Here is a 26,509-nt window from a genome sequence, read left to right as displayed (position 1 = left end):
GAGTCGGTTACCACGGACGTCACCAAACCCGATGCCGTCGTCGGCCTGGTGGCTTCACGATGACACACTCCCAGATGGGCCATTTAAATATATAGGAAATTGGAATATCTGGAATTTTTCATTTTCCAAAATAAATTAATTTTCCCTGAATAAAATTTATATACATATTTTAATATTATTTCCGGATTTCTCCTGGATTAAAATTAGATTAATTTTTTAATTTCTCTACATTAATTAATTAATTTTTTTTTATAAAAAGGGGCTAGCCATGATGATTGTAAGGGTCCAGTGAGGACTGACCCCTAGCCCTTTAACACAACTCCAGGTTCAAATTCAATACAAGTTTGACCAGATGACTGGACCATGCCCAAAAACAGCCCCAAAAAAAGGTCCATCATGGCCTAATCATGACTCTTTTTTTTTTTTTTGTTTTGACTTTATTAAAGTATTAGAGATTGAACCGCCCATTTCCATTTTCTCTTGATTCCATAATTATAGGAAATTGTTAAATTAATTACTTTTTTTATTTAATAAATGGTTTTTCTTATTTCGTGGCACCCTATTTTAAGGGGTATTTGACAATTCTCAATGTATTGATATTTGACCATTCTCGATACATTGACATTTGACCATCCTCCGTACATCTATATTTGACTATCCTCTTTCAAAAATGTCCAATAATATAAAAACATATAAATAATTTTAATTCATAATTAATAAAATTTAAAAAAGATAATTATATTTGACCATACGAACTTAATTTTAATCACATCAATTTTTTATTTTTTCTTCTTTTAATACAAGGTTACAAAATCTCATACCAACAATACTAAAGATTTTTTTATCTTAAAATATACATATATTCGATTCTAATGTTATAGAATGGGGAATTTGACAACCCCTATCAACCTAATGATTCAAACAGAAAGTATAGATCCCACCACCACTGAAAAGGAGAAATGGGTCCAAATCTTTGTGGAGGAAAGATCAACTATTTGTTTAGCCCTGCCGACACTGGAAGGTCGAATCATGTGCCTTTCAGGGAGCACAAGATTTGAGCATTTTGAGATGTTTTTGCACATGAAATTGTTCATTCTTTGCCTTCTTCAGTCCAACCAGTGGTGGCCCATGTCTTAAATTTTGCCACTTGATTTTGTACATATGTCAATTTTTATTTTTTTTTGGAAAAATACACTTCAACATTAATAACCCATTAATGGTTGCCCCACACCAGGCCCATGCCTCCCAAGCCTCTAATGATTTGACTTGATTTCCACATGGCAACTCTACCAAAGTCGATCAGGATTTTTTTTTAAAAGGTTTTTGTTTTTTATTTTTAAATGGGGATTAATCCAAGTTTTTCATTTTTTTTAATAATCATATCTTGATTCCATATATGAAAAGAAGTATAAATATCCCTACCTATTTCCTAATGAATATTCATTTTCTAAAATTATGAATTTCTTGTAATTAATTTTTTTTCTAGAAAGTGAATTTTTTATTATCCGCATAATCTTCTAAAATTTTTGGTAAAAAAAGTATTATGAAATTTTAAGCTAATAAAAATTAGGCATATTTATCCCAAATTTTGAGTAGATAAAATGATTTTTTTAGCTTCGATTATTATTTTTTAAATCAGATTCATACTTTTTAAATAAATTTTGTATATTTTAAATTTATAAACATTATCTACTTTTATTCTCTAGTTTAAACTTTTCTTATGTAGAGAATAAGAATTAGGAATTTTAATAGCTAAACGTCATGTATTCATTTATAATTATAAAAAGATTGATGATGAAAAGATATTAAAGGATACTCCAAATTGCAAAAGATACTAAAAGATAGGAGTCCACGTAGTTTACACATCAAGATTGGTCCATAAACCCTTAAAAAGATAATTAATATAAATTAATTAACAACCCAATAAAGAATGGGGGATTTATCATTGAATCTAAGCATTATGTCTCCAAATAATTGTCCTAATGCGAATGGCATCTTAGCACATCCAAGCACCTTGGACACCTTTTCCATTGTGCCCTCTTTTCTATTCTTTTGCTTTCATGATTTGGGTCATTTTCCATGCCCTTGGGAAGGAGTGGAGCTTACTTTTTGGTGTTTTGGGCAATTAAATAATATAATATGCATTATCTTATGAAATGACAAGGTATCGGGTGGAAATTAGGTACAACCATACCATTGATGTATGATCAATAGTTTGTATTGGTTTAATATTACTTTGATTTGATTTTTGATTGTCTTTTTTAGCTTTATTTGACTCTTTTAAGTGTGGTATGCTCTAAAAAAATCTTCTATTATTTAACTCAAAAAATTATGTACACTTTCTAGAAAATGAATTCATACTTGTTTTTTACTTACTTTATGGTGTTATAGTTTAGTAATCTTTCTTCTTCCCACTTTTTTTTTTATATCTTCGGTTGAAATTAAAGTTGGTAACTTCGAAAAACATCAAAATGAAGATTTAAAAAAATGATAGAAGAAAAATGAATTGTTGTTATCTCTTAACTTTATTCGATTTCATCAAGAATCAAACTTTTATAAACTTTTACATAAAAATTTATGTCTTGGATACTTCGGCAGTAGAAGCTTCCAAATGAAATTAAAATTAACAACTCTTTTAAGTGATTTAAAAGGAATAGAAAAAAACATATTCTATTTGATTTCATGTAGCACTTCTTCCAAAACTTTTGGTAAAGCCAAAGAAAATGGCGATTAAAAAATGATTCAACACCTTATGGAGATCAAGCTTTTCTCTCCCATTGATGTTCGGGTTTAACCCATTACAGAACATGCTCAAATAGAGGTGTTGAGGCAATGAAATCTTTTTTTATGTGTCGTAAACTATTTCAAATAAGTTAGTACAAAAGTAATATATACAAATAAGGGAATGATAGACTAAACATATTATAAAGTCATTACCCATGCAAATAATCGACACAAAGGTACATACATTTAAATTATAAATTTATGTCGTGGTAGAAACTTTGAAATAAAACTAAAATTGATAATTAACTCAAACTTTTAGCAAGTTTGAAGAAAGGGGAGGTTAAAAAACATTTCAAAACCTCATGGACATAAAGCCTTCGTCTCCTATTATTGTTCCAACTTGACCCATTAAAAGATGTACACAATTAGAGCTATTTAGACAACAAGATCCTTTCTTATTTCTCATGAAAAACCGCACACCCATTGAAGGATTTACCAAAATAAATCTATGTAGACAATAAAATCCTTTCTTATGTGTCATAAACTGCACTAAATAAATTAGTAGAAAAAAGAATGTATATAAATAAGGAAAAAATAGACTAAATAAAAATGCGGTGAGCGTGGATCGAACACGCGACCTTCAGATCTTCAGTCTGACGCTCTCCCAACTGAGCTATCCCCGCAATGTTCTCTGTTGCCCAATATGTAACACTTTTTCATTGACAGAGGTCAGGTGTTGCAGCCAGACAAGAGTGAGAGACAGTGGGTGTGAGAGGTTGCAACATTTTATTTATGTGTAGCTCACAGTTGCTCCTTCACGATTCAACATGCCCAACAACACCCCACCACCATCCACAACAACATTCACATGACAAGCAGCATTTTTGGACCCCAATATGAGCCAATCCGTACACCACTGCCCACAATATTCTCTGATAAATTAATTTTGGGCCCTCTCTTGGTCTTCAGTCCTACGAGTTTCTCCTACAACCCAAAACCCCTTTTGCTTTTAATTTCCTCCTCTAGTCCATCCCCACATTTTTTTTTCTTAAAAAAAGCTTTGGAAATTAAGATGTTTTAGGACCCAGCCTCCTTGCATGCATGCTAGTATTTTCCTGCATGCGGAGAGCACACAAAACTTTAGCAGAGGATATCTTAATTAAGCTACCTACTAACAATTTTACAATTTATTTATTTAAGAAAGTTCAAATTGTTAAGGGAGTGTATCATGTCAAACTTATTAAAAAACAATTTTTTGAATATTCGATAAATATACGGTGAAGTTTGAATTCATGACCTCTTTTAAACAAAGGTTTTAATATCACGCTAAACTATTAATTAATCTAAAAGTTAGGAATTTGTCCGGTAATTGTTCTTAAAAACCATGTTTATCAAACTTCACGGAGTTGGGAAACTTTAGCTTGATGAATAGTTGGAAAACCTTTTGTATTGTACATAAATGTAGAATGTAGAATAGCTCTAAGGAGAATATTATGAATGTCATCATCATATCTAACAAGTAACAACAAAGGGTAAAGAATCTCCAATGCAAAAAACTACTGTTCAACCAAGAAACAAGAAGCACAAACAGAATAGATCATTTCTCAAGAAGACAGAGTTACATAAAATCATGGCAAACAACGACAGTTACCATTTCCCCACAAACATCCAAGAGCCTAAAACCTCATAAGGAGACAAAACACACAAACTGGATAGAATCTAAGCAAGCAAAACCACAAAACAGATGCCTGCTAATCTTAGAAGCCTTGAAACCCCTCAAACTATCATGGAATGGGTAAGCCACCACCAACAGATCCACCAGGGTTGGTGGGTTGGACGCGGACACATCCGATCCCTGGGAAGGAGCAGAACCCTGATGGGCCAAACCCAACGCCTGCAGCCAAGCCTGGAGTTGGGAAGGTGCCAAACCCTGCAAAGAAGTTTTGAGGGTGGGCAACCTGATCATCACCCTTGCTCTTGAGAATCCTCCCTCCTTCAACTTTAACTTCCAATGCAAAAACTACAAGGAAGATGGTGAAGATCAGCAACAACCTAGTAACTCTCTCCATGTTAGCTCCTCTCTCTGTCTCTATATCTGTGTGTGTGTGTCCCCTTTCTTTCTCTTGTTACAGTGAAGTGAAGAAGCCTTTGCATGACTACCTTCTTATATTAAGAACCTTTCCAGTTTGGGAGGGTTGCTATAATTAATGTCCCTCTAAGTAGCATAGAGTTCCCATATTTGTTAGAAAAATGTTCTCAATGGTTGCACAACACAAGCCATACCCTATATGGCTCCTTTCAAATTTCAAATTACTTTGCTAGGGTTGTTTTATTTATGAAGAAAATGATAGTTGGGCCATATATATATGCACAAGACTTAGTTTAACTCTTAACAAGATCACATCATTTTCACAAGCAACAATAGTTACCTAGGTTGCTAAGTATTTTATGTACAGCTCCATTTCTCAAAATTAACAATGGTGCATATATAGATCACCACCAAAGGAGTATGGGGGGTTTAAGATGGTTTTATGGCATTGGTTTTGAATTTATGATAAATCTACCTACCAAGAGGGATGGGATGTGGAATGCCATTAAAACTCTGAACATTTCCATAATGTGTTCTTTCAAGACACTTCCATTTTCTTGTACTGTTTCTTACTAATTCATATCTACCCACTGATACCATCCTATAAAAGGATCTGGCTGGAAGAAGTGTACGATCAAGCTAGAATTAAATTCATTTTGATGTTGCAGATTTTTCAATTTGAGTGAACAACTAACAAATATGAATTAGGGTTTTCATGCTGTAGTTTTTATCATACTTATTCTGCAACTAAGCTCCATAACATGAACTATCCAGCTATGACACTTTTCTGGGTAAGCCTTTTATGTAGAGGGAAGTGCAAATATGAGATCATATTATAGCACAAACATGATCATATTACAATTTTTTTTTTCTTGTTAAACCCTAGATGGTGATGGATGTATATAGATTGTGCTCTAATTTTGTTTCAGCACTCACTTCAAATGGTACAAAGCAGCAAGGCAGTTCAAAGGGGAAAGGTCTTAGCTAGTCCCATTCATTTGGACTGCAGATATAGGGCTTATTTTAGATTTTGTGAATGACCTCAACAAATGAAAGGATGTGACACAACTGGTCAGTATGGAGTTATATGAACATTATGTTTGATATTTATGATCAGTTCCGTCCTCATTATTGCTTTTGCAGCATACATAATGGATAGGTTGTGCCCTAATTTTTTTATTGAAGGGTTCCTACTTTTGTGAACTTGTTTTTTCACTTGGCTAGCTGGGTCCTGTTTGATTCCCAAGAAAAAGTACATATTTTGAGCCAAAGTCATAACCAAACCATGGAAAGATCAAAAGAAATCATAGTTGATTCTTCTGAGAATATTATACAATGGAGCTCATATAGACACCTAAACATAGAAACCCAAGAGCATACGATATTTATATAGAGACAACTACACCCATAAAAGCTAAAATCTCATAGAAACAGCTAAATGGGTAGTAGCTTGCAGAACCCAGAATGTCCTTAAACCAAGAAGGAAATGACTCAAGGTGGAACATATCCACCCCCATTACCTCTGCCATGTGAGTTCCCTCTCCCTCCATAACCCGGCCCATACCCGCCTCCATCGTAACCCGGGTCATCTCCACCGTTAAACCCATCACCAGGCCCACCATAGCCCGGCGAACCATAGCCGGGTTCATAATCTGATCCGCCAGGGCTACCATAATCAGGATCATAGTCATATCCACCTGGCCCTCCACCCCCGTACCCGGATCCAGGCCCAGTACCAGGACGGCCACCGCCCGGTCCAGACCCAATTCCACCGCCATACCTAGGCCCATTTCCCCCACCATACCGGCGCCCAAATCTGCCAAGTCCAGGCCCTGTTACACCACCATTCCCGGGTCTAGTTCTACCCCCAAGTCCTGCCCCGGTTCCACCACCATAGCCAGGCCCAATTCCACCTCCACCGGGTGGTCTCCTGCTAAAGGGTGGTAGGCTTCCACCACCAATGCCTGGCTGTATAACAACACCCATGCCTGGCCCTGTGCTGCCTCCACCTGGAAAAAGAGACCCAATTGTTTGCACTTGCTTTACATCTTCTGTTTTCTTTTCATTGAGCCCATGGTCAGCTCCATCTGTCATGGCACCTCCCTCATTTTCACCATGCACCACTGCAGCCATCACTAGCACCATGGTCACCCAACACCTAAGCTTTAAACAACCCATCTTCTAGGTGTTCAATACCAATCTAGACGAGCATTTTCCCATTATTTATAGGCCTTTATTCAAGGGCAATACTGAAAATTTTCCTTCTTTATATATATATACTTTGCATGGCGTTACTTGTTATCAAATAGCACATATTTGAGAGTGAAACTCAAGGGTAACTAATATTCAAGCAAGCTCAAAGAAATAAGTGGTAGATGGCTAAGATCTGCCAGCATTTTCCTCAAAATAAATGTGTGAATTTATTTCACCCTCTGTTTCCCAATTAACTGCCGCTGAGACACTTTTAAATTCCATTTACTTCATCACCATAACTCCCTCTGTCCTTCATGGCAGAGAGTCATGCTAGGAAGGATAACTCTATGGCCATATTTCACGACACGTGGCCCTGCTGCGATTTCAAGTTTGTTTCATAGCATGCTTTTCCTTGTGACATTAAAAAATGGCATGTGTGGATTTGTTTGTTGAATTTGAAAAAGTTTTTCTAACCCTTCCGGATTGAGTTTACATTAATTAACTCTCCACACCTTAGTTGATACTTGATCACATTGATGATCAGAACCAAGATACATACTTGCAGTTCACTACTCATAAGGATTGCAAAAACTTTCAGTTCATCTTACCTCATCTTAGACATTAGACTTGGAGCTAAGTTCAGAAACGAAAACTATAGTAAATAACCCATTTGATCCATGTTCCCTTTCTGCACGGTATAATGTTGGATGTTTTGATCATGGTCTTGAATCCAAATTTTGATTCTGCTAGAGCTTATTGACCGCACTCATCAAGTTCAAGCTTAGGTAGCTTCAACGTTAACATAAGTATGGAAAAGTTTTTTGATAGGATGATGAATTTTTTTTGTGAATGTTTATGCAGAATGGTATTTCTTAAGTGCTAACTCTGTTCCCAGCCTGCTCCTCTTTCACCCTAAGATCAGTCTGCGGTTGGGAGTTGGCTTGGGAGTAAGGTAGATGAGTGCCTGTATAGGTAGCAACCCTCCCAACAAGGGCCCATGTCATTTCTTCTTCTCTTAATTGTGAATAATTTGTTGTTAACAAAACATGAATGATCACAAGCAATTTCATCGGTAAGTTGTAATAAAGAGTGGCATATCCATCTGAATCACTCAACATTTGTGATTTATGTAGCACCGAAGAACGACGAGAGGGTCAGACAACACCAATTAAGACAGCGTCAAACTGCATTCCTGCAGATGAAGCAAAAGAAAAACATAACTCTTCTGTCCCCCCTTTGTGCCTTCTGCATTTTGAGATACTTCCCTGATCAGCAAAACTCCATAACCTAGAGGTTCTTAAGAATCTATTTGCTTATACATCTGTGTGAAAATCCCATCAACCTCCCATGAAAATCATGACTGGTTGCACTTTTTCCAAAACCTGCAAACACACGAACCTCCACATTCTGTTATTATTGCAGTGATTAGAATTTTGAACTGAATCCACTGTTCCATCAGTTCTCCACTTCATGATGGTCCTTGCGAAATACTTACAACAGGACTTTGTGGAGGGGCAGGAAACTTCAAGCTTCGACCTGATTGAGATGGCTGGGTTTAGCATATTTACATTAGGGAGAAGAGGCTGACTTGGCATTGAAATCTCACAATCTTTAAGAAATATTACAGAAAAAGCATGTAATATTTTGGTGCCCGGAAGGTCTGAGAGCCAGCAATTTGGCTCTGTAACCAGATAAGGAAAAAGAACAGGTGCAAAGAGAAGGTGGGAATCAACACAAATGTGCTGATGGCTCAGCTTCTCAGGGCATTTAGAACTTACAGAATTGTTCTATCATATCATATTATGCACCTCTGCATTGAATCTTGAAGCTGATCCAGTTCTTCTCTGCTTCTTCAGGGCTCAAACAACAGTATATAAGCCTACTTCAGTGGCCTCTTCCACTGTTGTATTTCTGATAATTTAACATCATATCTGTACGCTATTAAACTATGCTGGTAAAGATAATTTGGTTATGGAAAAATTCCCATTTTTTTGGTAGATATTTGGTCATGGGCTTGCTTGGGTAACCTGATCAAGTTATCAATTTTGGTCTGCTTTTCACATTCATGTAAACCTTCTTTGTCAGTTTCATCTCATCAAAGCAGAACTTACCAACTTGTTTCAATACAATGAAGCGAATTTATGCAGCTGAGGTTCTACCTCTAGCAGTCCTAATTCAAAATTTTCTTATTGAGGTTGCGAAAGAACTAGTGTCTTGTTCACGAAATTTTGTATCCTTTTTCTGTTTTGCCTCTCAGATTTTGCTAAAAAAATGTGTAGGTACTAAATTCTGTTTTTCTGTTCTTCCTTTTTTCTTATTGGATATCTTCTTGATTATTTGCTGCAATATTCAAATGTTAAGAGTGAAACAACCTGTAAAAGACGAAGTCCAAAATGATCAGCATAGTGATGCTGTAGAACATGAAATCCTTCTACTGGTTTTCCAAATTTATTTCCTCTAGACATGATCAAACACATATGAATGGGAATAGGAGATTTACAATTGAATCAACAGTGAAATAATGTAAGAAATCAAAGAATACAAACAATTCCAACTTCTCCATGTTTATGAACTTTGTGTTATCTAGTTCACAACTCTACAATTCTTCCTGATCTCACCTTGGGTCCCTGTGAGAACATCAATGGCGCCCATTCGAACCATTGCTGCTGCAAACTTATTACCCCAGTTTGCACCATACCTTGCATTATTCTTCACCATCCTCACCGTTGAAGGGCTATCAAAAAGAGTCTGATCTGATGTCAATAAGCCCCTGCGGCTCTTCAAATCTTTATAGTACTTGTTGTCCAGCCTATTGGGTGTCTGAACCTCAAGCGGCACTGTTGGATCACTGCCAGTATTTGATGGTGGGGGACACTTGGTTTTTAGGTGCCTAGCAAATTCAGGCTCTATAGAAGGATCTTGAGGGTGAGTGGCATTGAAAGAGTAGAGGCGGTTTGAGAAGGAAGAACAATGTGACACTCCAATAGAATGTGCCCCAGAGAGTGTCACCATTTCATCAAGAGTAAGGCCTTTTCGGGCAAAATTTTCCTCAAGCTGTTTGGCATTGAAGAAAGGAGGAGGCAGGTGTAGGGAAGGCTCATCTTTCAGTGATATTCTTCCATCACGGCGTCCTGATGGCACAGCATAGTTGATTCCTCCAACCTTGTAGGCGCTGTCTCGGGCAGCAAATGCAAGGACATCTGCACAAGACACAGTTTGTGGGCATTGAGCTTCAATTTCAGCCTTTGCCTCATCAATCACCTCAAAACCCCGCAAGCTTGGATCATTTACTGGACTTTCTTTTTCTGATGGATTGCCAGGCGTTGAATCAAGTAGGACCGAGCCATCACAACCCTGAAACATTGTGACATATACATGTAATAACAACATTAGTACCACCACCAAATTTATAGTATATATCATCTGGGATATTGACAAATTCATTCTAAAAAGCTAGGAAACATAAATTGTATATACCAAACACACTTGTCTCAAGTGTTGAAGGATGAAAGCAACATACCCTAACAAAGCAGTCATGGAAATGCATTCTAATGAGGCCAGCAGCCATGCCGGGATTCTTTGACACAGCTTTGTTTACTGCTTTTCTCACAATTGTCTCAGCAGAAGGGCAACTAGATTTGTAGAACCCCACTTCAAGGGATGCTGATGAGACTGATGCAGTGAGAAACAACATGATGCAAAAGAAAAAGGTTGGCATTTTCTCACTACCACCCAGAGAACCCATCATTGTATATGAGTGTGAGAGAGAAGAGATTACTAATGAGAATGAGTTGGGTATTAGTTGTCGAGGGAAGAGATAGAGAAGTAGTGTGTTATAGTTGGAGATGGAGAGAATAAGTGGTATGAACAAAGTTTATATAGATGGAGGAAGTTGAAGATGGTGTGATGTTTGGTTTTACTTCTAAAACTCAAAAACGTGTATAGCTGAATTCAGCTGCAGCTTGAAGCTGTCTTAGTTGAAAATTTCTAAGGTAATAGTCTCCTCTTTCCTCCTCCTTCACTGGAGTACTCAATCTCATTCGTTTGTCTGTATATAATATCCGAACCTTCTGTGGGCTTTCTCAAATAAAGATGACAACATTAATTATATATAAAAGATAAAGTGTCAAAGCACCCAATTTAGCTGAAACCTCAGCAGCTTGAATCTGTCCTGGTTTGAATTGTTCTACAGTCTGCTTCAATGGACTCAAATCTTTTTCAAATTTTTTTTGGCCTGTATAATATCCCAACTCTCTGTGGGCTTTCTCGACTGGAGTTGAAGATGATAAAATTCAATATATAAATCAAATATAGAATGTCAAAACACCCACTAGAATTAATGGAATCATATAATATTTTTCAGAAATTAACCCCTTTGACCAAGTCTCATATCAATATGTCAAACCAGTGAACGATGGAAACTAAAGAAGATCATGGCTTTTATGAGTAGTTCCAAAAATGGGTTTTGTAAGGGTACCTTCCTAAGTAGGGCATTCATAATATTTCTTCAAATAGTTCAAATAAAATAGAACTAGCTAGTATCAGATAAGCTAATAAGAAGAGGTATATCATATGCATGTGCTGAACTTCGCTTAAAATGCAGCTGGAAAGCAATCTTTCAAGTGTAGATTTTTCGTGTCCATGACTCCATCTTAATAAAACGACGTTTCAAGTACCAATAACATTAATATAGAAAATATTCTATACAATTTTCTTTGCGTTTATCTGAATATTTCTTAGGAATGACCTGTCAACCGAGTGAACCATATGTGAAATGAAGTTGAAAAAAAATAATGCGAGTGTGACAAATCACAGCTATATCAATCATTTGGCCCAGTTAGAAACTATTGCATGTATGATTTCTAATGTTGGTGAACCATCCAGAAAAGCAAGTGTGACCAGTCACAGCTCATGGTAAGCAGCTTCTTGGATAAGTGGCATTTCTATGTGGGACAACTGGGAACACTGATACCTAATGATAAAAGTCATATCTTTGTTTTTATGCCTATAGCTATCTCCATTGTCAACTCGTGCCAGAAACTGTAAAGTGGCTAATTGACAAAAGAATGTCACACACTTTATGAGTTAGCATGCATCCAGACCATTTACAGCAAGAAAACATTCACTGGTAAAAAATTAAGAAGAGATACTAAGCAAGCTGTCTCAACAAATATGTAATTATTCCACTTTTTGTTTTCCAAATATATTCCATCAAAAGATGATCAAATACAAGAGCTTATACTTAAAAGGAGATTTACACTCGAGTCATGAGCAAAAAAAATAATGTCTGCAATTAAAGAACACAAACAAATTCCAATTTTTCCACGAATGCTAATGAACTTCGTATTAATATCTAGTTCACAACCCTGCAGTTCTTCCTGATCTCGCCTTGGGTCCCTGTGAGAACATCAATGGCGCCCATTCGAACCATTGCTGCTGCAAACTTATTACCCCAATTTGCACCATACCTTGCATTATTCTTCACCATCCTCGCTGTTGAAGGGCTGTCAAAAAGAGTCTGATCTGATGCCAATAAGCCCCTGTGGTTCTTCAAATCTTTATAGTACTTATTGTCCAGCTTATTTGGTGTCTGAATCTCAAGTGGCACTGTTGGATCACTGCCTGTGTTTGATGGTGGGGGACACTTGGTTTTCAAGTGTCTAGCAAACTCGGGGTCCATTGAAGGATCTTGAGGGTGAGTGGCATTGAAAGAATAGAGGCGGTTTGAGAAGGAAGAACAATGGGACACCCCTATAGAATGTGCCCCAGAGAGTGTCACCATTTCATCAAGAGTGAGGCCCTTCCGTGCAAAATTATCCTCAAGCTGTTTGGCATTGAAGAAAGGAGGGGGCAGGTGTAGGGAAGGCTCATCTTTCAGTGATACTCTTCCATCGCGACGTCCTGATGGCACGGCATAGTTGATTCCTCCAACCTTGTAGGCACTGTCACGTGCGGCAAATGCAAGGACATCTGCACAAGACACAGTTTGTGGGCATTGAGCTTCAATTTCAGCCTTTGCAGCATCAATCACCTCAAAACCTCTCAAGCTTGGATTATTTGCTGGATTTTCCTTTTCCGATGGATTTCCAGGCGTTGAATCAAGTAGGACCGAGCCATCACAACCCTGAAAATTTGTGACATATACATGTAACAATGTAAGTACCAGCACCAACTTTATATTAAATATCATATAGGATACCAAACACACTTGTCTCAAGTATTAAAGGGAAGAAAGTAACATACCCTAACAAAGCAGTCATGGAAATGCATCCTAATGACGCCAGCAGCCATGCCAGGATTCCGCGACACAGCCTTGTTCACTACTTTCCTCACAATTGTCTCAGCAGAAGGGCAAGTATATTTGTAGAAGCCTACTTTAAGAGATGCAGATGAGACTGATACAGTGAGAAAGAACATGATGCAAAAGAGCAAGGTTGGCATTTTGGCTCTACCGGTACCCCAAGAACTCACCATTGTCTTTTGAGTGAGAGAGAACAAATGAATGAGGTTGTGAGTTGGGCACTAGTTGTAATCTAAAGAAGAGATGGAGATGGAGAGACTGGGTGATATGAGGAAAGTATATATAGATGGAGAAAATGTGAAGATGGAGTGATGCTTGGTTTTACTTGTAAAACTTGAAAACCGTGTAGCTCAAAACTCAGCATCTTGAAGCTGTCATAGTTTGAATACTTCCTTGGTCTTCTTCAATGGACTCCATCTTATATTTTCCTTTTGCCCATATAATATCCCAATGTTTTGTGGGTTTTCTCAACTTGGAATGAAGATCATCAGATTTTATATCTGAAATATAAAATGTCCAAACACCCATTATAAACATAATCATATATGTCAGAAGCCCCCTTAATTTGGCCAAGTCTCTTTCATATATATAAATAGCTCTAAGAAGGTCAAAATTTGACATTTGAGTCGGATTCACGCTGTCGTATTACAATATAAAGAGCTAGTGGACTAGTAAATAAGAAGATTGAGCCATTGAGGTACATTATGCGTGTGAACTCCACGTGAGATGCGGGTGGAGAGCAATCCCCACAAGTACAGATTTCATATGTCCATGATCTTAATCTCATGTGACTTTTCCCCTCAATTAGATGTATGACAGTATTCAGTCTTTTATATTAATGTAAATATGAGTTAGCAGCCAGACCTATATATAATTTGGAACAGAAAAATTCTCATTGAAAAAAATTAAGAGGATATTAAGAAAGTCTTAATTAGCAAATATGTAAGTTGTTCTTTCCAAATGTATGTCCTCAAAATATGATCAAAGAGAATAACTTATAGTTAAAGATCAGGGATTTTCACTTGAATGAGAAATGAAATAATGTAAGAAATCATGATGGGAGTTGCTGTCTCCAGTCTGCAAATCGACAAACTGGATTTTAAAGGATCTACCAAGAAGCGTGTGATACTAGAAGAAGCGTGTTTAGGATTAAGGATACAATCTGGTAGACATTAACTCAGTTAAATACTGCTTAAGTTTCCAGCTTCTTGAGGTGGACCCAAATCTTCAACTCTCCTATATCTGGAGGATGAAGGAGAGGATAACTAACTGAGAGGTCCTCATCGAGAGCAAAAGGGTCCCTGAAGAATATGTCTGCACCAGCGCCTCAAACTTGAATCCAGTTCTGAGAGTACTTGAAAGAATAACCATCAAAAGTATCTATGTATTCCCGGAACCCAGCAGAAGGTAGAGCAAACTCAATGTCATGAAAACCATCTAGTGACAAGATGTAGCTTGAAAAGATCAAGGACATGCATTGCATTTCTCCTCGAAACTGCAAAACCTTTAGTCTGATTATATATGATAGAAAATGTATTGTGAGAAGGCATTTCAGATTAGTAAATGTCATAAAACAAACAGAACTAAGCAAACACATGAAGAATTAATACTAGTTTATGGACCACGTCAGTCAGATGAATGCAGCCTAAGGCTCCGTTTGGCTCTGAAAAACTACGAAGGAAAGGGAAAGAAAAGAGAAAATTAGGAAAGGAAGAGTAATATATAAGTTTTAATCCAATGAAAATTTCCTCCAACTTTCCTCACTTCTTTAGACAGAAAACTAGTCCCAAAATGTACAAATTTCTCCTAATACCATTATTTTTTCTTCTTCTTACAGCTTTTACCATAATCAGAGAATAGAAACTCATATAACCTTCAACAGATCTTCCCTTTCCTCATTCTTTGGAACTCAGAAACTGCAAAGAAACGAAGGGAAAAGGGAAACGAATGCAAAAAACAAGATTCAACCCAACAAATTTTCTTCACCCTTACTCCCTAATAACCATTACATTACCTTTTTCCTTCCTATGTTCTATCACAACAAACAACAAAAACTTCCCAATAAATGCAGCTGGAGGGCAAGCCCTAAAGTGTAGATTTTTCGTGTCTATCTTAATCAAACATTCGAGTACTACTAAATATTAATATCAAAAATATTCTTTGCATCCATCTAAATATTTCTGAAGAATGAACTGTCAACCGAGTAAACCATATGTGAAATGAAGTTGAAAAACAATCATGCAAGTGTGAATATATCAGAGCTATATCAATCATTGGGCCCAGTTAGAAATTATTTGGTGAACAACCCAGAAAAGCAAGCATGACCAAGTCACAGCTCATGGTAAGCAGCCTCTTGGATAAGTGGCATTTCTATGTGGGACAACTGGGAACACAATTACCCAATGATAAGAGTCATATCTTAGTTTTTAATATGAAATGCCTACAGCTAGCTCCATTGGCAACTCATGCCAGAAACTGTAAATTAGTAGGTTGAAGGTTGAAGATTTCAAGTCACTGGCTAGAGGAAGAGAATAGTACTGCTCCTAATAGCTGCTTTGAAGTAGCATTCACACACTTTATGAGTTAGCATCCAGACCATTTACAGCAAGAAAACATTCACTGGTAAAATTAAGAAGAGATATATAATGATTCCACTTTTTGTTTTCCAAATTCATTTCATGAAAAGATGATCAAATTAATACAAAAACTTGTACTTAAAAGGATATTTACACTTGAGTCATGAGCAAAGAAATAATGTATCAAATTAAAGAGCACAAACAAATATTCCATGAATGCTAATGAATTCCTCATATATATTATCTAGTTCACAACTCTGCAGTTCTTCCTGATCTCGCCTTGGGTCCCTGTGAGAACATCAATGGCACCCATTCTAACCATTGCTGCTGCAAACTTATTACCCCAATTTGCACCATACCTTGCATTATTCTTCACCATCCTCGCTGTTGAAGGGCTGTCAAAAAGAGTCTGATCTGATGTCAATAAGCCCCTGTGGTTCTTCAAATCTTTATAGTACTTATTGTCCAACCTATTGGGTGTCAGAACCTCAAGTGCCACTGTTGGATCACTGCCTGTGTTTGATGGTTGAGGACACTTGGTTTTCAAGTATCTAGCAAACTCAGGGTCCATTGAAGGATCTTGAGGGTTAGTGGCATTGAAAGAGTAGAGGCGGTTTGAGAAGGAAGAACAATGAGACACCCCTATAGAATGTGCCCCAGAGAGTGTCACCATTTCATCAAGAGTGAGGCCCTTTCGTGCAAAATTATCCTCAAGCTGTTTGGCGTTGAAGAAAGGAGGGGGCAGGTGTAGGGAAGGCTCGTCTTTCAGTGATACTCTTCCATCGCGACGTCCTGATGGCACGGCATAGTTGATTCCTCCAACCTTGTAGGCACTGTCACGTGCGGCAAATGCAAGGACATCTGCACAAGACACAGTTTGTGGGCATTGAGCTTCAATTTCAGCCTTTGCAGCATCAATCACCTCAAAACCTCTCAAGCTTGGATTATTTGCTGGATTTTCCTTTTCCGATGGATTTCCAGGCGTTGAATCAAGTAGGACCGAGCCATCACAACCCTGAAAATTTGTGACATATACATGTAACAATATAAGTACCAGCACCAACTTTATATTAAATATCATATAAAATACCTAACACACTTGTCTCAAGTATTAAAGGGAAGAAAGTAACATACCCTAACAAAGCAGTCATGGAAATGCATCCTAATGACGCCAGCAGCCATGCCAGGATTCCGCGACACAGCCTTATTCACAACTTTCCTCACAATTGTCTCAGCCGAAGGGCAAGTATACTTGTAGAAGCCGACTTTAAGGGATGCTGACGAGACTGACACAGTGAGAAAGAACATGATGCAAAAGAGCAAGGTTGGCATTTTCACTCTACCACCCCAAGAACTCACCATTGTCTTTGAGTGAGAGAGAACAAATGATCAGGTTGTGAGTTGGGTAAACTAGTTGTAATCAAGAGAAAAGATGGAGATGGAGATGGAGACAATGGGTTGTATGGGCAAGGTATATATAGATGGAGAAAATGTGAAGATGGAGTGATGCTTGGTTTTACTTGTAAAACTCAGAAACCGTGTTGCAGCTCGAAACTGATCTGCAGCTTGAAGCTGTCATAGTTTGAATACTTCCATGGTCTTCTCCAATGGACTCCATCTTATTCCTTTTGCCAATATGTGTATATAATATAAAATATCCCAACGTTTTGTGGGCTTTCTCTACTTGGAATGGAGATCATCACGTTTTATACAAACATAAACTATAAAATGTCCAAACACCCATTATAAATAGATTAATCATATATGTCAGAAGACCCTTGATTTGGTCAAGTCTCATTCATATATAAATGTATATGTAACCAAGGAAGGTGGCTCTTATGAATAGCTCTAAGGTGGTGGTGGTCAAAATTTGACATTTGAGTGGGTGAAACACATTACTGAATAATTTTGTTAATGAGTGTTCATACTCTTTTTCTAATTCATACTGTACTATTACAGTATATAGGGGGACAAGTAAGCAAGAAGATTGAGGTATATTATGTGTGCGAACTCGACGCGGCTTAATATGGTTGTAACTTGGACGGATTGGTCAGGTTGATTTAACTTGAACTCAACCTAAATTAAGAAAATCAATCATAACCCAATTCAATCTAACTTCTAAACCAAAGTACTCAACTCAACTTCATTTCTCTAAGTTTGAGTTTGGATTGGTTAAGTTTATTGGATAATTCAAAATTTATTTATAATATTTTTTCAAAAACTTATTTTCTATATATTTATATGAATTATAGAAAATATAAAATTCAAGAAAGTAAAAAAAAAATTAAAAACAAAATTATTATCTTTCTAAAAAATGAAAAATTTATGATATAATATAATTTGATATATTTTTTTAATTAAAATCTAAAAACAACAAATAACCATCAAACAAAAGAAAATAGATATGAACTGAAGAAAACGAATATGAAATCAAATGCTAGGATCAAATAGGAAAAGAACGATTTGATCACTCATTATGATATTCCACAATCAAACACAAAAAAAAATTAAAAAAAATTAAAAAAACCACGATCAAATAGATACAAAAAATAGCGTATGCAATTAAACTCTCTTCCATGAGATCACAAATCAAAAATCTCATTAAAGATCAATTTTTTTTTATACTACATTGAAATCCAAAAAAGATTCAAATTTAAAAAAAAAAAAAAAAATCTAGGATTTCTTATTACAAATTCTTTTGAAAATAGATACAACACCATTAGAATTTAAATAGGCATAATAAAAGAAAATAAATACTAATTTACCCTTATAAAAAGAAAGAAAACAATTCTAATACAATGACTAGATAAATAAAAGATATAATAATTAAATCAATATATAATAATTAAATATATAATTCTAATATAGTAACTAAATATATTAATAACTTTCAAGAATCCAATTAAAGGTGCAAAAAGTTTTCTTTCTCTTCTAAAAGGGTTGTGATCTCAAACAAGGAAAACATTTTCCTAGTCGAGACAAATCCTTTTTTTGGTCAAGGTTTGGATGAACCCTAAAACAGGCAAGCAGTCACCTACTAAGCATTAATTGCCTAATGGTAAGTTAATTCGCTGAATCGAATCTTGACTTGAAAATGTTAGTTGGTGCATGTTTGGGTGTTCAAGGTTACAAACTTATAAATAGAGGACTACTATTCATTTATTACCAAGAGAAAAATTAAACTTTCTACCAACCTATTTCTCACATTCAAAACTCTCTTTTTCTCTTTGATGCTTTAACTTCTCACTTACAAATTTATCTTAGTGCACCTTTGTATCCATCTTAACTTTTTTGTACTTATTCACATATTAAGCTAGGTTAAGTGTGCTTAAACTCTCATCTATTTGAGTAAGGTTGAGTGTTAAAGTTTCGAGTTAGGATTGAACTTGAAAAAAGATTTATAAAGTCCATTGAAGCATGTGAATTCAATTGCAGAGAAAGTCTGGGTTGAAAGTTTTGCATTAGTAGAACCCTTACTCGAACATGAATTGTCAAACCACTTTAAAATCGAGCTTGCAATCTCTCTTCCATATTCTCTTTACTTGCTCTATTATTTGTTTAATTAAAAATGTTTTTGAAAAAGGTTTTAAAACCCATCCTCTTGAGTGTTTTGCACAAGTTTATTAGCCTTGTTTCACATATACCATAGTTTATTCCCTTACAAGGATTCAATCCACAAACATCAATTCGACCCGGTTCACCTGAAAAAGCCATTAGGGTTTCCCTTTTCCTATGCTGTTTAGAAAGACCCTTCACTGTACTGCAAAAGTTTCAACAGCCTAGTAGAATATAATTAAACACAGAATTGAAACCACTGATCTTTGCTAGTCTAACGAATTAGAAGTTGACACAAAAACTAACAGATTGAGCTACAAATATGGGGTGATTATTGCAGAAAATTGTTTCAGTTTTACTTTAACAAGAATTCAGCAACCTCATAGTTCACAACAATCCAATCTAGCTTATGCCTTGATGGGAGCCTCACACTAAATTATTGTCTGAGTAAATGTCCAGGAAGGAGAATCGAGAATGGTGGGATATTAGGCAGTAGACATGATGCAATCAATTGCCTGCTTGCAAATCCCGGTCATTGTTGCCTCAGGCCCATAAACCTGCAACAGAATGAGAAACAAACATGATCAAGCTACAGTTATGAAACTAGAAAGTCGTATTACATTGCAAACCTTCTAGGAAATAAGAAGCATCTTTCAAGAAAAATCATGTGTTAGTGAAGGTTTTAGGCATCTTAAAATCTTGTTTGGGAGCTGTCCTCGAAAATAGTTTTCTGTTTTTTAAAACAAAAAACAGTTTGCTAACTTATAAAACATCTTTATCAATTTTTTTATAAAAAAAGGAGTTTTTTGAGAATTTGTTCTAAAAACAGGTAGTGTTTTATAATGAATTTGAGGTGTTTTCATTTGTTTTTTTTTTAGGATGTTTCAACAACAATAAAAAATATAAAGAATATAATTTAGAAACTTTTGTATTGTACAACTTTTATGAAGAACAAGTAGAGAAAACTGTTTTTCATATTTGAGTGAGAATTACTTTTAAGAAGTATTTTCAAAAACTGTTTTTTTTTCTTTTTTCCAAAAACATTGCCAAACAAACCCTAAAAATTTCCCATACTTCAAAAAATGTTTTTGTGCCTGGAGCTGACTAATGTGGTTTTCACATCCAGTGTATAGAAGTTATATCATACCTCAAGAGGGATTCCCAGTTCCTCTCCCAAGGCACGCATCCTTGCCAAGCCAGTCTGATAGTTAGGACCACCTCTTCGAACATAGATGTGCATTCTGGAGGCTTTTAATTTGGATTCCTGTCAGAAAAAAAGAAAAAAAGAAAAAAAAAAGTTGAAGCAAACTTGAATTTAGGATGAGAATTGAAACAACCAAGATCCAGAGAGAATAATTCAACTTGATCACACCTTCTCCTTCAGAGCCCGGATTATCCCATTGAAAGTGGCAGCAACATCAGTGAAGTTAGCAATACCCCCTCCAATGAGAAGGGCTCTCTTACGGCCATCAGGGTCAGCAGTAGCACACTGTAAAGAGTATATTGTTCCACAACAAATGAAAATTATTTTAAGCAGCAAATTTTAACAAAGAGCTGAAGCCCAAAAGGTATGCCAAAGTTCATAATTTCTTACATCAAGAACAACTCTGGCATATTGCAACACCTCTTCCTCATTCGGAGCTCCACTATACTCTGCATAGTTACCAAGCTCTGACGCATAACCCAAATCTCCAACCTGGTTAAATGGAAACAAAATCATCAAGGTTTAGAATTAAACAGGTAAAATCCTTCCAAGTTCCGACAATAAATGTAGAAATGCTTCATTTTTCAACCACGGCTGAAATAAATGTCAATAATGGGTGGATGTGAGATATGGAGGTGCACTTACAGTATCGGCATATATAACACTTGCACCACCTCCAGCTACCATAGTCCAGATGCGTCCTTTGGGGTTCAAAACAGTGAACTTCAAAGATGCACTTGTCTGCACCAGTGTAAGATTAGTGGATCACTTTCTGCTGTACATAGGTAAACTCCAATTTCTATGATTGAACAGACTAATTTTAGATTGAGAAAACCAGAAATAATAAAAAATAAATAAATAAAATTCAAGAGAACAGCTGAGTTGGGAAAAAAAGCTCGAATCTTTTTCATCTTGTGAATAGGTTGGATTTTATCATGGAATCATATGAAAGGAAGACAGTATATTTCATTTAAACCACCAGAACCAAGTGCACATGTCCATATAAGTAGCCTTTCCCATTTAAGAAATCTCAATAATCCAATAACCAAAAGACCAAAGTTTATCTTGCTCCCATCTCTAGCTGACCTTCAGTACTTTAAGAATCATGTCACTTTAACTAAAGGGAAAGTATAGGAGAAGGGGCAAGGATTTCCATTTACACATACAGTCAGGCATACCAACACAGAAGATAAACACAAAAGTACTTGTGTGCTTCAGCAGGTTAATGGTTAACTAGGAAAACAGAATAACAAATCTAACTTTGATGCATTCTGTAACTCCCAGAGTTTATTTGAGCATAAATCCATATTGGTAAACATATTTCAACAAATAATAGCTCTTTAATGCATCCATGTAAGCTAGATAACATTTATGGCCATCAAGCATCATCTCAAAAGGTGCATGCTAAATTGTGTGCAGAAGAAAAGAAATTCATTTCTCAAGCTGGTAGAACTCTTGAGATCTCCTATGACTCTATTCAATAAAAAGAGATAACTCATGCATTTTGCTGTTTATCTTAACATGCAAGGTTGGTGCACTAATAATTCCTACCATAGGAATGATAATTACCCAAGACAGGAAATTTTACTGTCAAACGTAAATATGAGTAGAACAGATATGCAATTACCTTTTCATCCAACAAGTGAATGTAGCCCTCTGTGGGGCTTAGTACTCTTCCAAAAGGCAGCGGAAACTCAATATTGCCCCACCTGTTAGCATAACAATATAATAGATAAGACACTCTGAAAGTATGTAGTAACTGAAAATTTCTGACTTAAGTATTTTCAGAATAACAAAGGTATACGTCTTGAAGTTTTTAAAAGCAGCAGTATCATCCAATTCTCCCCTCATATCCAGTGGGTATGGTTCCCCATTCACCAGGGTAAATGGGTTCATCTCTAGGAAACTGAAGTCAAGATCTGTGGAGAGAATGGTACAACAATTAGAAGTGAACAATGACAATGTTCTCAACAAAATGTTAAACAAAAAATAGAAGAATGAAAACAAAAATTATACACATAAATATAAAGATAATTTGACATTCCTCTATTAAAAAAGAACTAGAAAAATAAACTATTTTTCCCATTAAATTCAAAAAAATTGTATCACTACATTGTCAAGCATATTTAAAAAGCAAAGCACTAAAACATAGGCCTGTGAAGATCTGTTTTTTTTTTTTTTTTTTGCATAAATGCCAAAGTGGCAGAAGGCAATTTTTTATTCCAAAAGATTGCATACCTTGAAATACAGCAAACACACCCTTTATGAAGTCACCAATTTTCCCTCGAACCTAAGTAACAAAGCAAAGTGCACTTAGTACATGGTAGCCAAACTACACAGCAAGACCGAAAAAACAAACAAATATTAATGGAGTTTCATCACCTTGGACTAAGACTTGGACAATAACTTATAGTATGAGATATGCTGAAAGTAAAACCATTTCTAGACTTAGATTCTTCATCATCCCATGAAAGTCCCTATCTTCTTCCAGAGTGATGGTGAAAATTATAAAACATGGATTAATTCATTTGCATTGTCATAGAAGAGAGACACAAATGATGTGTAAAGTTATATCTCTCAAGAACACAAGGCCCACCGTTGATTTTGTAAAGGAAATTCTAATACAAACTCTTGTCTCAGATATCAATCCAAGTAAAAACAGAGAAAAGAACCTATAAGTTAGAAAACAAATATCAAAACTCACCTCCAGGGGAAGAGTGGCAATCAATGGAGCACATGTCTTAGGTGTCATAGGCTTTTCAGTTGGAAGATTAATAGTCTTCACCTGTAAAGATCACAAATCACATAAAGCGGGTGTTACTCAGAGCTAAGAAGCCAACCCTCAGATATAACACATATAACTGTATTAACACACCTTATCCCAGTTCTCTTCAATTTCAATACCACCACATTCTGAAAAGCTAATAGTGCAGCCAAGCCTATCAGATACAATCGAAAGGTAATACTCTTGGTCATGGGGAACAAACGGTTCGACAATAAAAGTGGTAATTGGTGCCTTGCAACCACCCATCTCAACCTAAAGAGAACCCAATTCACATGTTAACAGAAATGAATTAGTGCCAAAATTCTGGTAAATTTGATGCATTCACCCATCTCAACCTCAACACCAAGTCGTGCTTTCACAAATTCAGCAACTTGAGCCAGATCCAAATTCAATGCAACCAAGCCACTCTTCCCACGCTTTCCAAACAACATGTCAGGTTTCACAACCAATCTAGTGGATGAAAGCCATGGTTCTTTGTTTGTTAGCTCAGCAAAGTCCGTTGCCTCAGTAACCTAAGCAGTACAACCAATTTCCCAGAAAGGCCATCATTTTCATTTTCTATATAACACACAAAATTCAACGCCATAATTTCAATGTAACTATTGCAACAAAAACTAACAACTTGTACTAAGCAACAAAAAATTGACATTCCATTCACCCTCCATTTGATTCCCAAGGAAATCACAGAAAAGGCCAACAAAAAAATGAAGTTTCGAATCTTTTCCGGCAAACTGAAAATTTTTGCAAATTACTCATAAATTTCACGAATTCATCAATCAATCAGGCTAAGTCTATTTGACTAAATTCCCAAATGAACAATTTCTCAACAAATAATCATCCATTCATCCTCGATTCAAAAATCTAATTTCTGTCATTGTTCTCAGCAACCAAACACAAATCCGATAAAAGGAATCGTAGAATTTCGATGATATCATGCTGACATCAGAGAAAAAGACAAAAAAAAACGGATCAAAGAGTGGAAGAAGAAGAGAGCGGAAACCTGAGCTGAGCAGATCTGGAGATCGATGCCAGCGAGCCTCTTGAGGTGCTCCTTGAGAAGCCTCTTGGAGTCGTACTCTCTGATCTTCTTCCTGGCCATGTTTAATTCAGAAATCGGAGCCCCTACAAGAGAGGAAGAAACAGAGGAGCTCTGTGATTTATAATGGAGAAAGATCTCACAGAAACAGAGGATTAGGCTCACCAACCGCAGAGAGAGAACTGTAGAGGAAGATGAAATCGATGATGAAAGTTGCGGGCGGGGTTGGTGAGAGGGACGTTGGCGCCACCTACTTTCGAAACACCTTCCTACCCCATCCCTTTTGTCATAATTCCTCATCTATCCCCTCTCTCTCCTCTTAGATCATATGTTATGCATTATGCTAAAGTGAAAGGCAAGTGTCCAAAAGAAATCATTCAACCAAGGATGTGTAAAATAAGAAATCATTCATAAATGCATTGTATTTTAATTTTTTATAGCAAATGTTTTTTTTTTTTTAATTTTTAAATTTTTAATCTTTGGGGGAGGGGATATGGTGGGTATTATGAAAAATGAAATGGGCATTTTAGCATGTGAAGTTAGGTGACTAAAAAATTTCAGGTAGCATATGCGTTGCGTGTGATGCATGGACATGGACCGTATGGTTAGTGGCGGAGCCACCCACATGATGACTCTCAATAATAAAAAATTTAAAGCCACCATCTTTGAGTCTTGTGGTATAGGTTTAGACCATTTTTTTTTTCAAATGTCATTTTTTTTATTTATTCTATGTGTTCATTCTAGATATATATCCATAATTTTTAAAAATTAAGTATATGAATTGATGGGTAGGTGAACCAATTAATATAACATTGAGTTAAAGAATTTTGGTTATTTTACTTATAATAACATATACCGTCCGCTATATGATATTTGAAGATCTTGATCGAAAATGATTCATAACGTAACTCAAGCTCACATTATAAGTATTACATTTTATGCATCTAAATTAATTTTTTAGAAAACTATTTTTGCGTAAAGTTTTGTTTATAATTGGTGTCATAGCCAACAAAGTTTGGATCATAGAACATAGTTTTCGAATTTTGATTATTAATTGATCTTATGGATAATTATAATTATAATTATATATATATAATGTGATGTATATGAATGATATACATTTTCAATATTTTATAATTTTAATTATATTTATTGTATGATTTTATGAAAGTCGAAAATTTATAATTGGTAGTTTAACTTATGATTATAGAAATCCTAAGAGAAAGATTTGCTTGTTTGTTTGTGATTAACCATATTATTTGATTATATGACAAGAACTTAACAATAAAAAGTTGACGTAGTTTTTACCCAAAGGTGTTGAACTTGCTTACGTTTCAATATTTTAATTTTAATAATTATGTCATGTTTATATAATTTATAAATTATTATAATTCAATCAAATGATACGATTATAATATTTTTCATATTATGTGATTGTAAGGCAACATCGGAAGATACAAGGTCAAGTTAGTTGCAAAATGATACACTTAAAAAGAATGAATCGATTATAATGAAACATTTTCTCCTATTTCTAAAAAAAATTATCGTAGAATAGTCATGACCTTAGTACCTCATTTTAATTGAACTTACATCAATGGACATTAAAATTGTCTTTTTGAATGGTGACTTGCATGAAGAGGTTCATATGAATCAATCCAAGAGTTTTCGGGATAAAAAGATGATGAACATATAGTACATAAACTTAATAAGTTAATATATGGTCTAAAGCAAACTTCTAGGCGATGGTATCTCAAGTTACATGAAAGTCTCATTACTTTTGGTTTTAAAGAAAATCTAGTAGATCAATGTATATGCTTTAAAATCAATGGGAGTTAGATTTGTATTATTGTATTATATGTTAATGTTATATTGCTCATTGCAACAATATGGGAATGATTTATGAGACCAAACAATTTTGATTTAAGAACTTTGATACGAAAGATCTTTATGAAACATCCTATGCAATAGGCATTGAGATTCATCAAGATAGGTTACATGGATTATTAGGATTATTCCAAAAAGAATTATATTGAAAATTATTTTAAA

At 35.7% G+C, this 26,509-nt stretch overlaps 5 protein-coding genes and 1 non-coding gene across 6 annotated transcripts; all 6 read right to left on the bottom strand.

Annotated features, from left to right (window-relative positions):
- Window positions 1-3,334: 3,334 nt before the first annotated feature.
- On the bottom strand, window positions 3,335-3,407 carry TRNAF-GAA. The gene has a single exon. It is a non-coding gene; the product is annotated as a tRNA-Phe (tRNA).
- Window positions 3,408-4,508: 1,101 nt separating this feature from the next.
- On the bottom strand, window positions 4,509-6,958 carry LOC117930648 (glycine-rich protein DOT1-like). Its single transcript, XM_034851280.1, has 2 exons — window positions 6,334-6,958; window positions 4,509-4,744 (listed from the first exon to the last, which is right to left on the bottom strand). The coding sequence occupies exons 1-2, from the start codon at window positions 6,956-6,958 to the stop codon at window positions 4,509-4,511; spliced, it is 861 nt and encodes a 286-aa protein (XP_034707171.1).
- Window positions 6,959-9,467: 2,509 nt separating this feature from the next.
- On the bottom strand, window positions 9,468-10,829 carry LOC117931237 (peroxidase 5-like). The gene is made up of 2 exons (XM_034852160.1): window positions 10,527-10,829; window positions 9,468-10,360 (listed from the first exon to the last, which is right to left on the bottom strand). The coding sequence occupies exons 1-2, from the start codon at window positions 10,752-10,754 to the stop codon at window positions 9,590-9,592; spliced, it is 999 nt and encodes a 332-aa protein (XP_034708051.1). The 5' UTR covers window positions 10,755-10,829; the 3' UTR covers window positions 9,468-9,589.
- Window positions 10,830-12,165: 1,336 nt separating this feature from the next.
- LOC117931110 (peroxidase 5-like) lies at window positions 12,166-13,549 on the bottom strand. Its single transcript, XM_034851984.1, has 2 exons — window positions 13,250-13,549; window positions 12,166-13,130 (listed from the first exon to the last, which is right to left on the bottom strand). The coding sequence occupies exons 1-2, from the start codon at window positions 13,478-13,480 to the stop codon at window positions 12,360-12,362; spliced, it is 1,002 nt and encodes a 333-aa protein (XP_034707875.1). The 5' UTR covers window positions 13,481-13,549; the 3' UTR covers window positions 12,166-12,359.
- Window positions 13,550-15,986: 2,437 nt separating this feature from the next.
- Window positions 15,987-17,423, bottom strand: LOC117930822 (peroxidase 5-like). Its single transcript, XM_034851572.1, has 2 exons — window positions 17,018-17,423; window positions 15,987-16,898 (listed from the first exon to the last, which is right to left on the bottom strand). Exons 1-2 carry the CDS (start codon window positions 17,243-17,245, stop codon window positions 16,128-16,130), a joined length of 999 nt encoding a protein of 332 aa, XP_034707463.1. The 5' UTR covers window positions 17,246-17,423; the 3' UTR covers window positions 15,987-16,127.
- A 2,265-nt stretch (window positions 17,424-19,688) lies between these two features.
- On the bottom strand, window positions 19,689-24,647 carry LOC117930821 (ATP-citrate synthase alpha chain protein 2). Its single transcript, XM_034851571.1, has 13 exons — window positions 24,633-24,647; window positions 24,428-24,549; window positions 23,763-23,939; window positions 23,518-23,679; window positions 23,347-23,427; window positions 22,881-22,932; window positions 22,447-22,561; window positions 22,270-22,351; window positions 21,288-21,383; window positions 21,033-21,134; window positions 20,811-20,927; window positions 20,586-20,702; window positions 19,689-19,995 (listed from the first exon to the last, which is right to left on the bottom strand). The coding sequence occupies exons 2-13, from the start codon at window positions 24,524-24,526 to the stop codon at window positions 19,924-19,926; spliced, it is 1,272 nt and encodes a 423-aa protein (XP_034707462.1). The 5' UTR covers window positions 24,527-24,549; window positions 24,633-24,647; the 3' UTR covers window positions 19,689-19,923.
- Between the last annotated feature and the right edge of the window lie 1,862 nt (window positions 24,648-26,509).

The sequence above is a fragment of the Vitis riparia genome, chromosome 14, assembly GCF_004353265.1.
Source record: "Vitis riparia cultivar Riparia Gloire de Montpellier isolate 1030 chromosome 14, EGFV_Vit.rip_1.0, whole genome shotgun sequence".
NCBI classification, from domain to species: Eukaryota; Viridiplantae; Streptophyta; class Magnoliopsida; order Vitales; family Vitaceae; genus Vitis; species Vitis riparia.
Note: the sequence above shows the minus strand (reverse complement) of the source record. Positions and strands in the feature narration are given on the sequence as shown.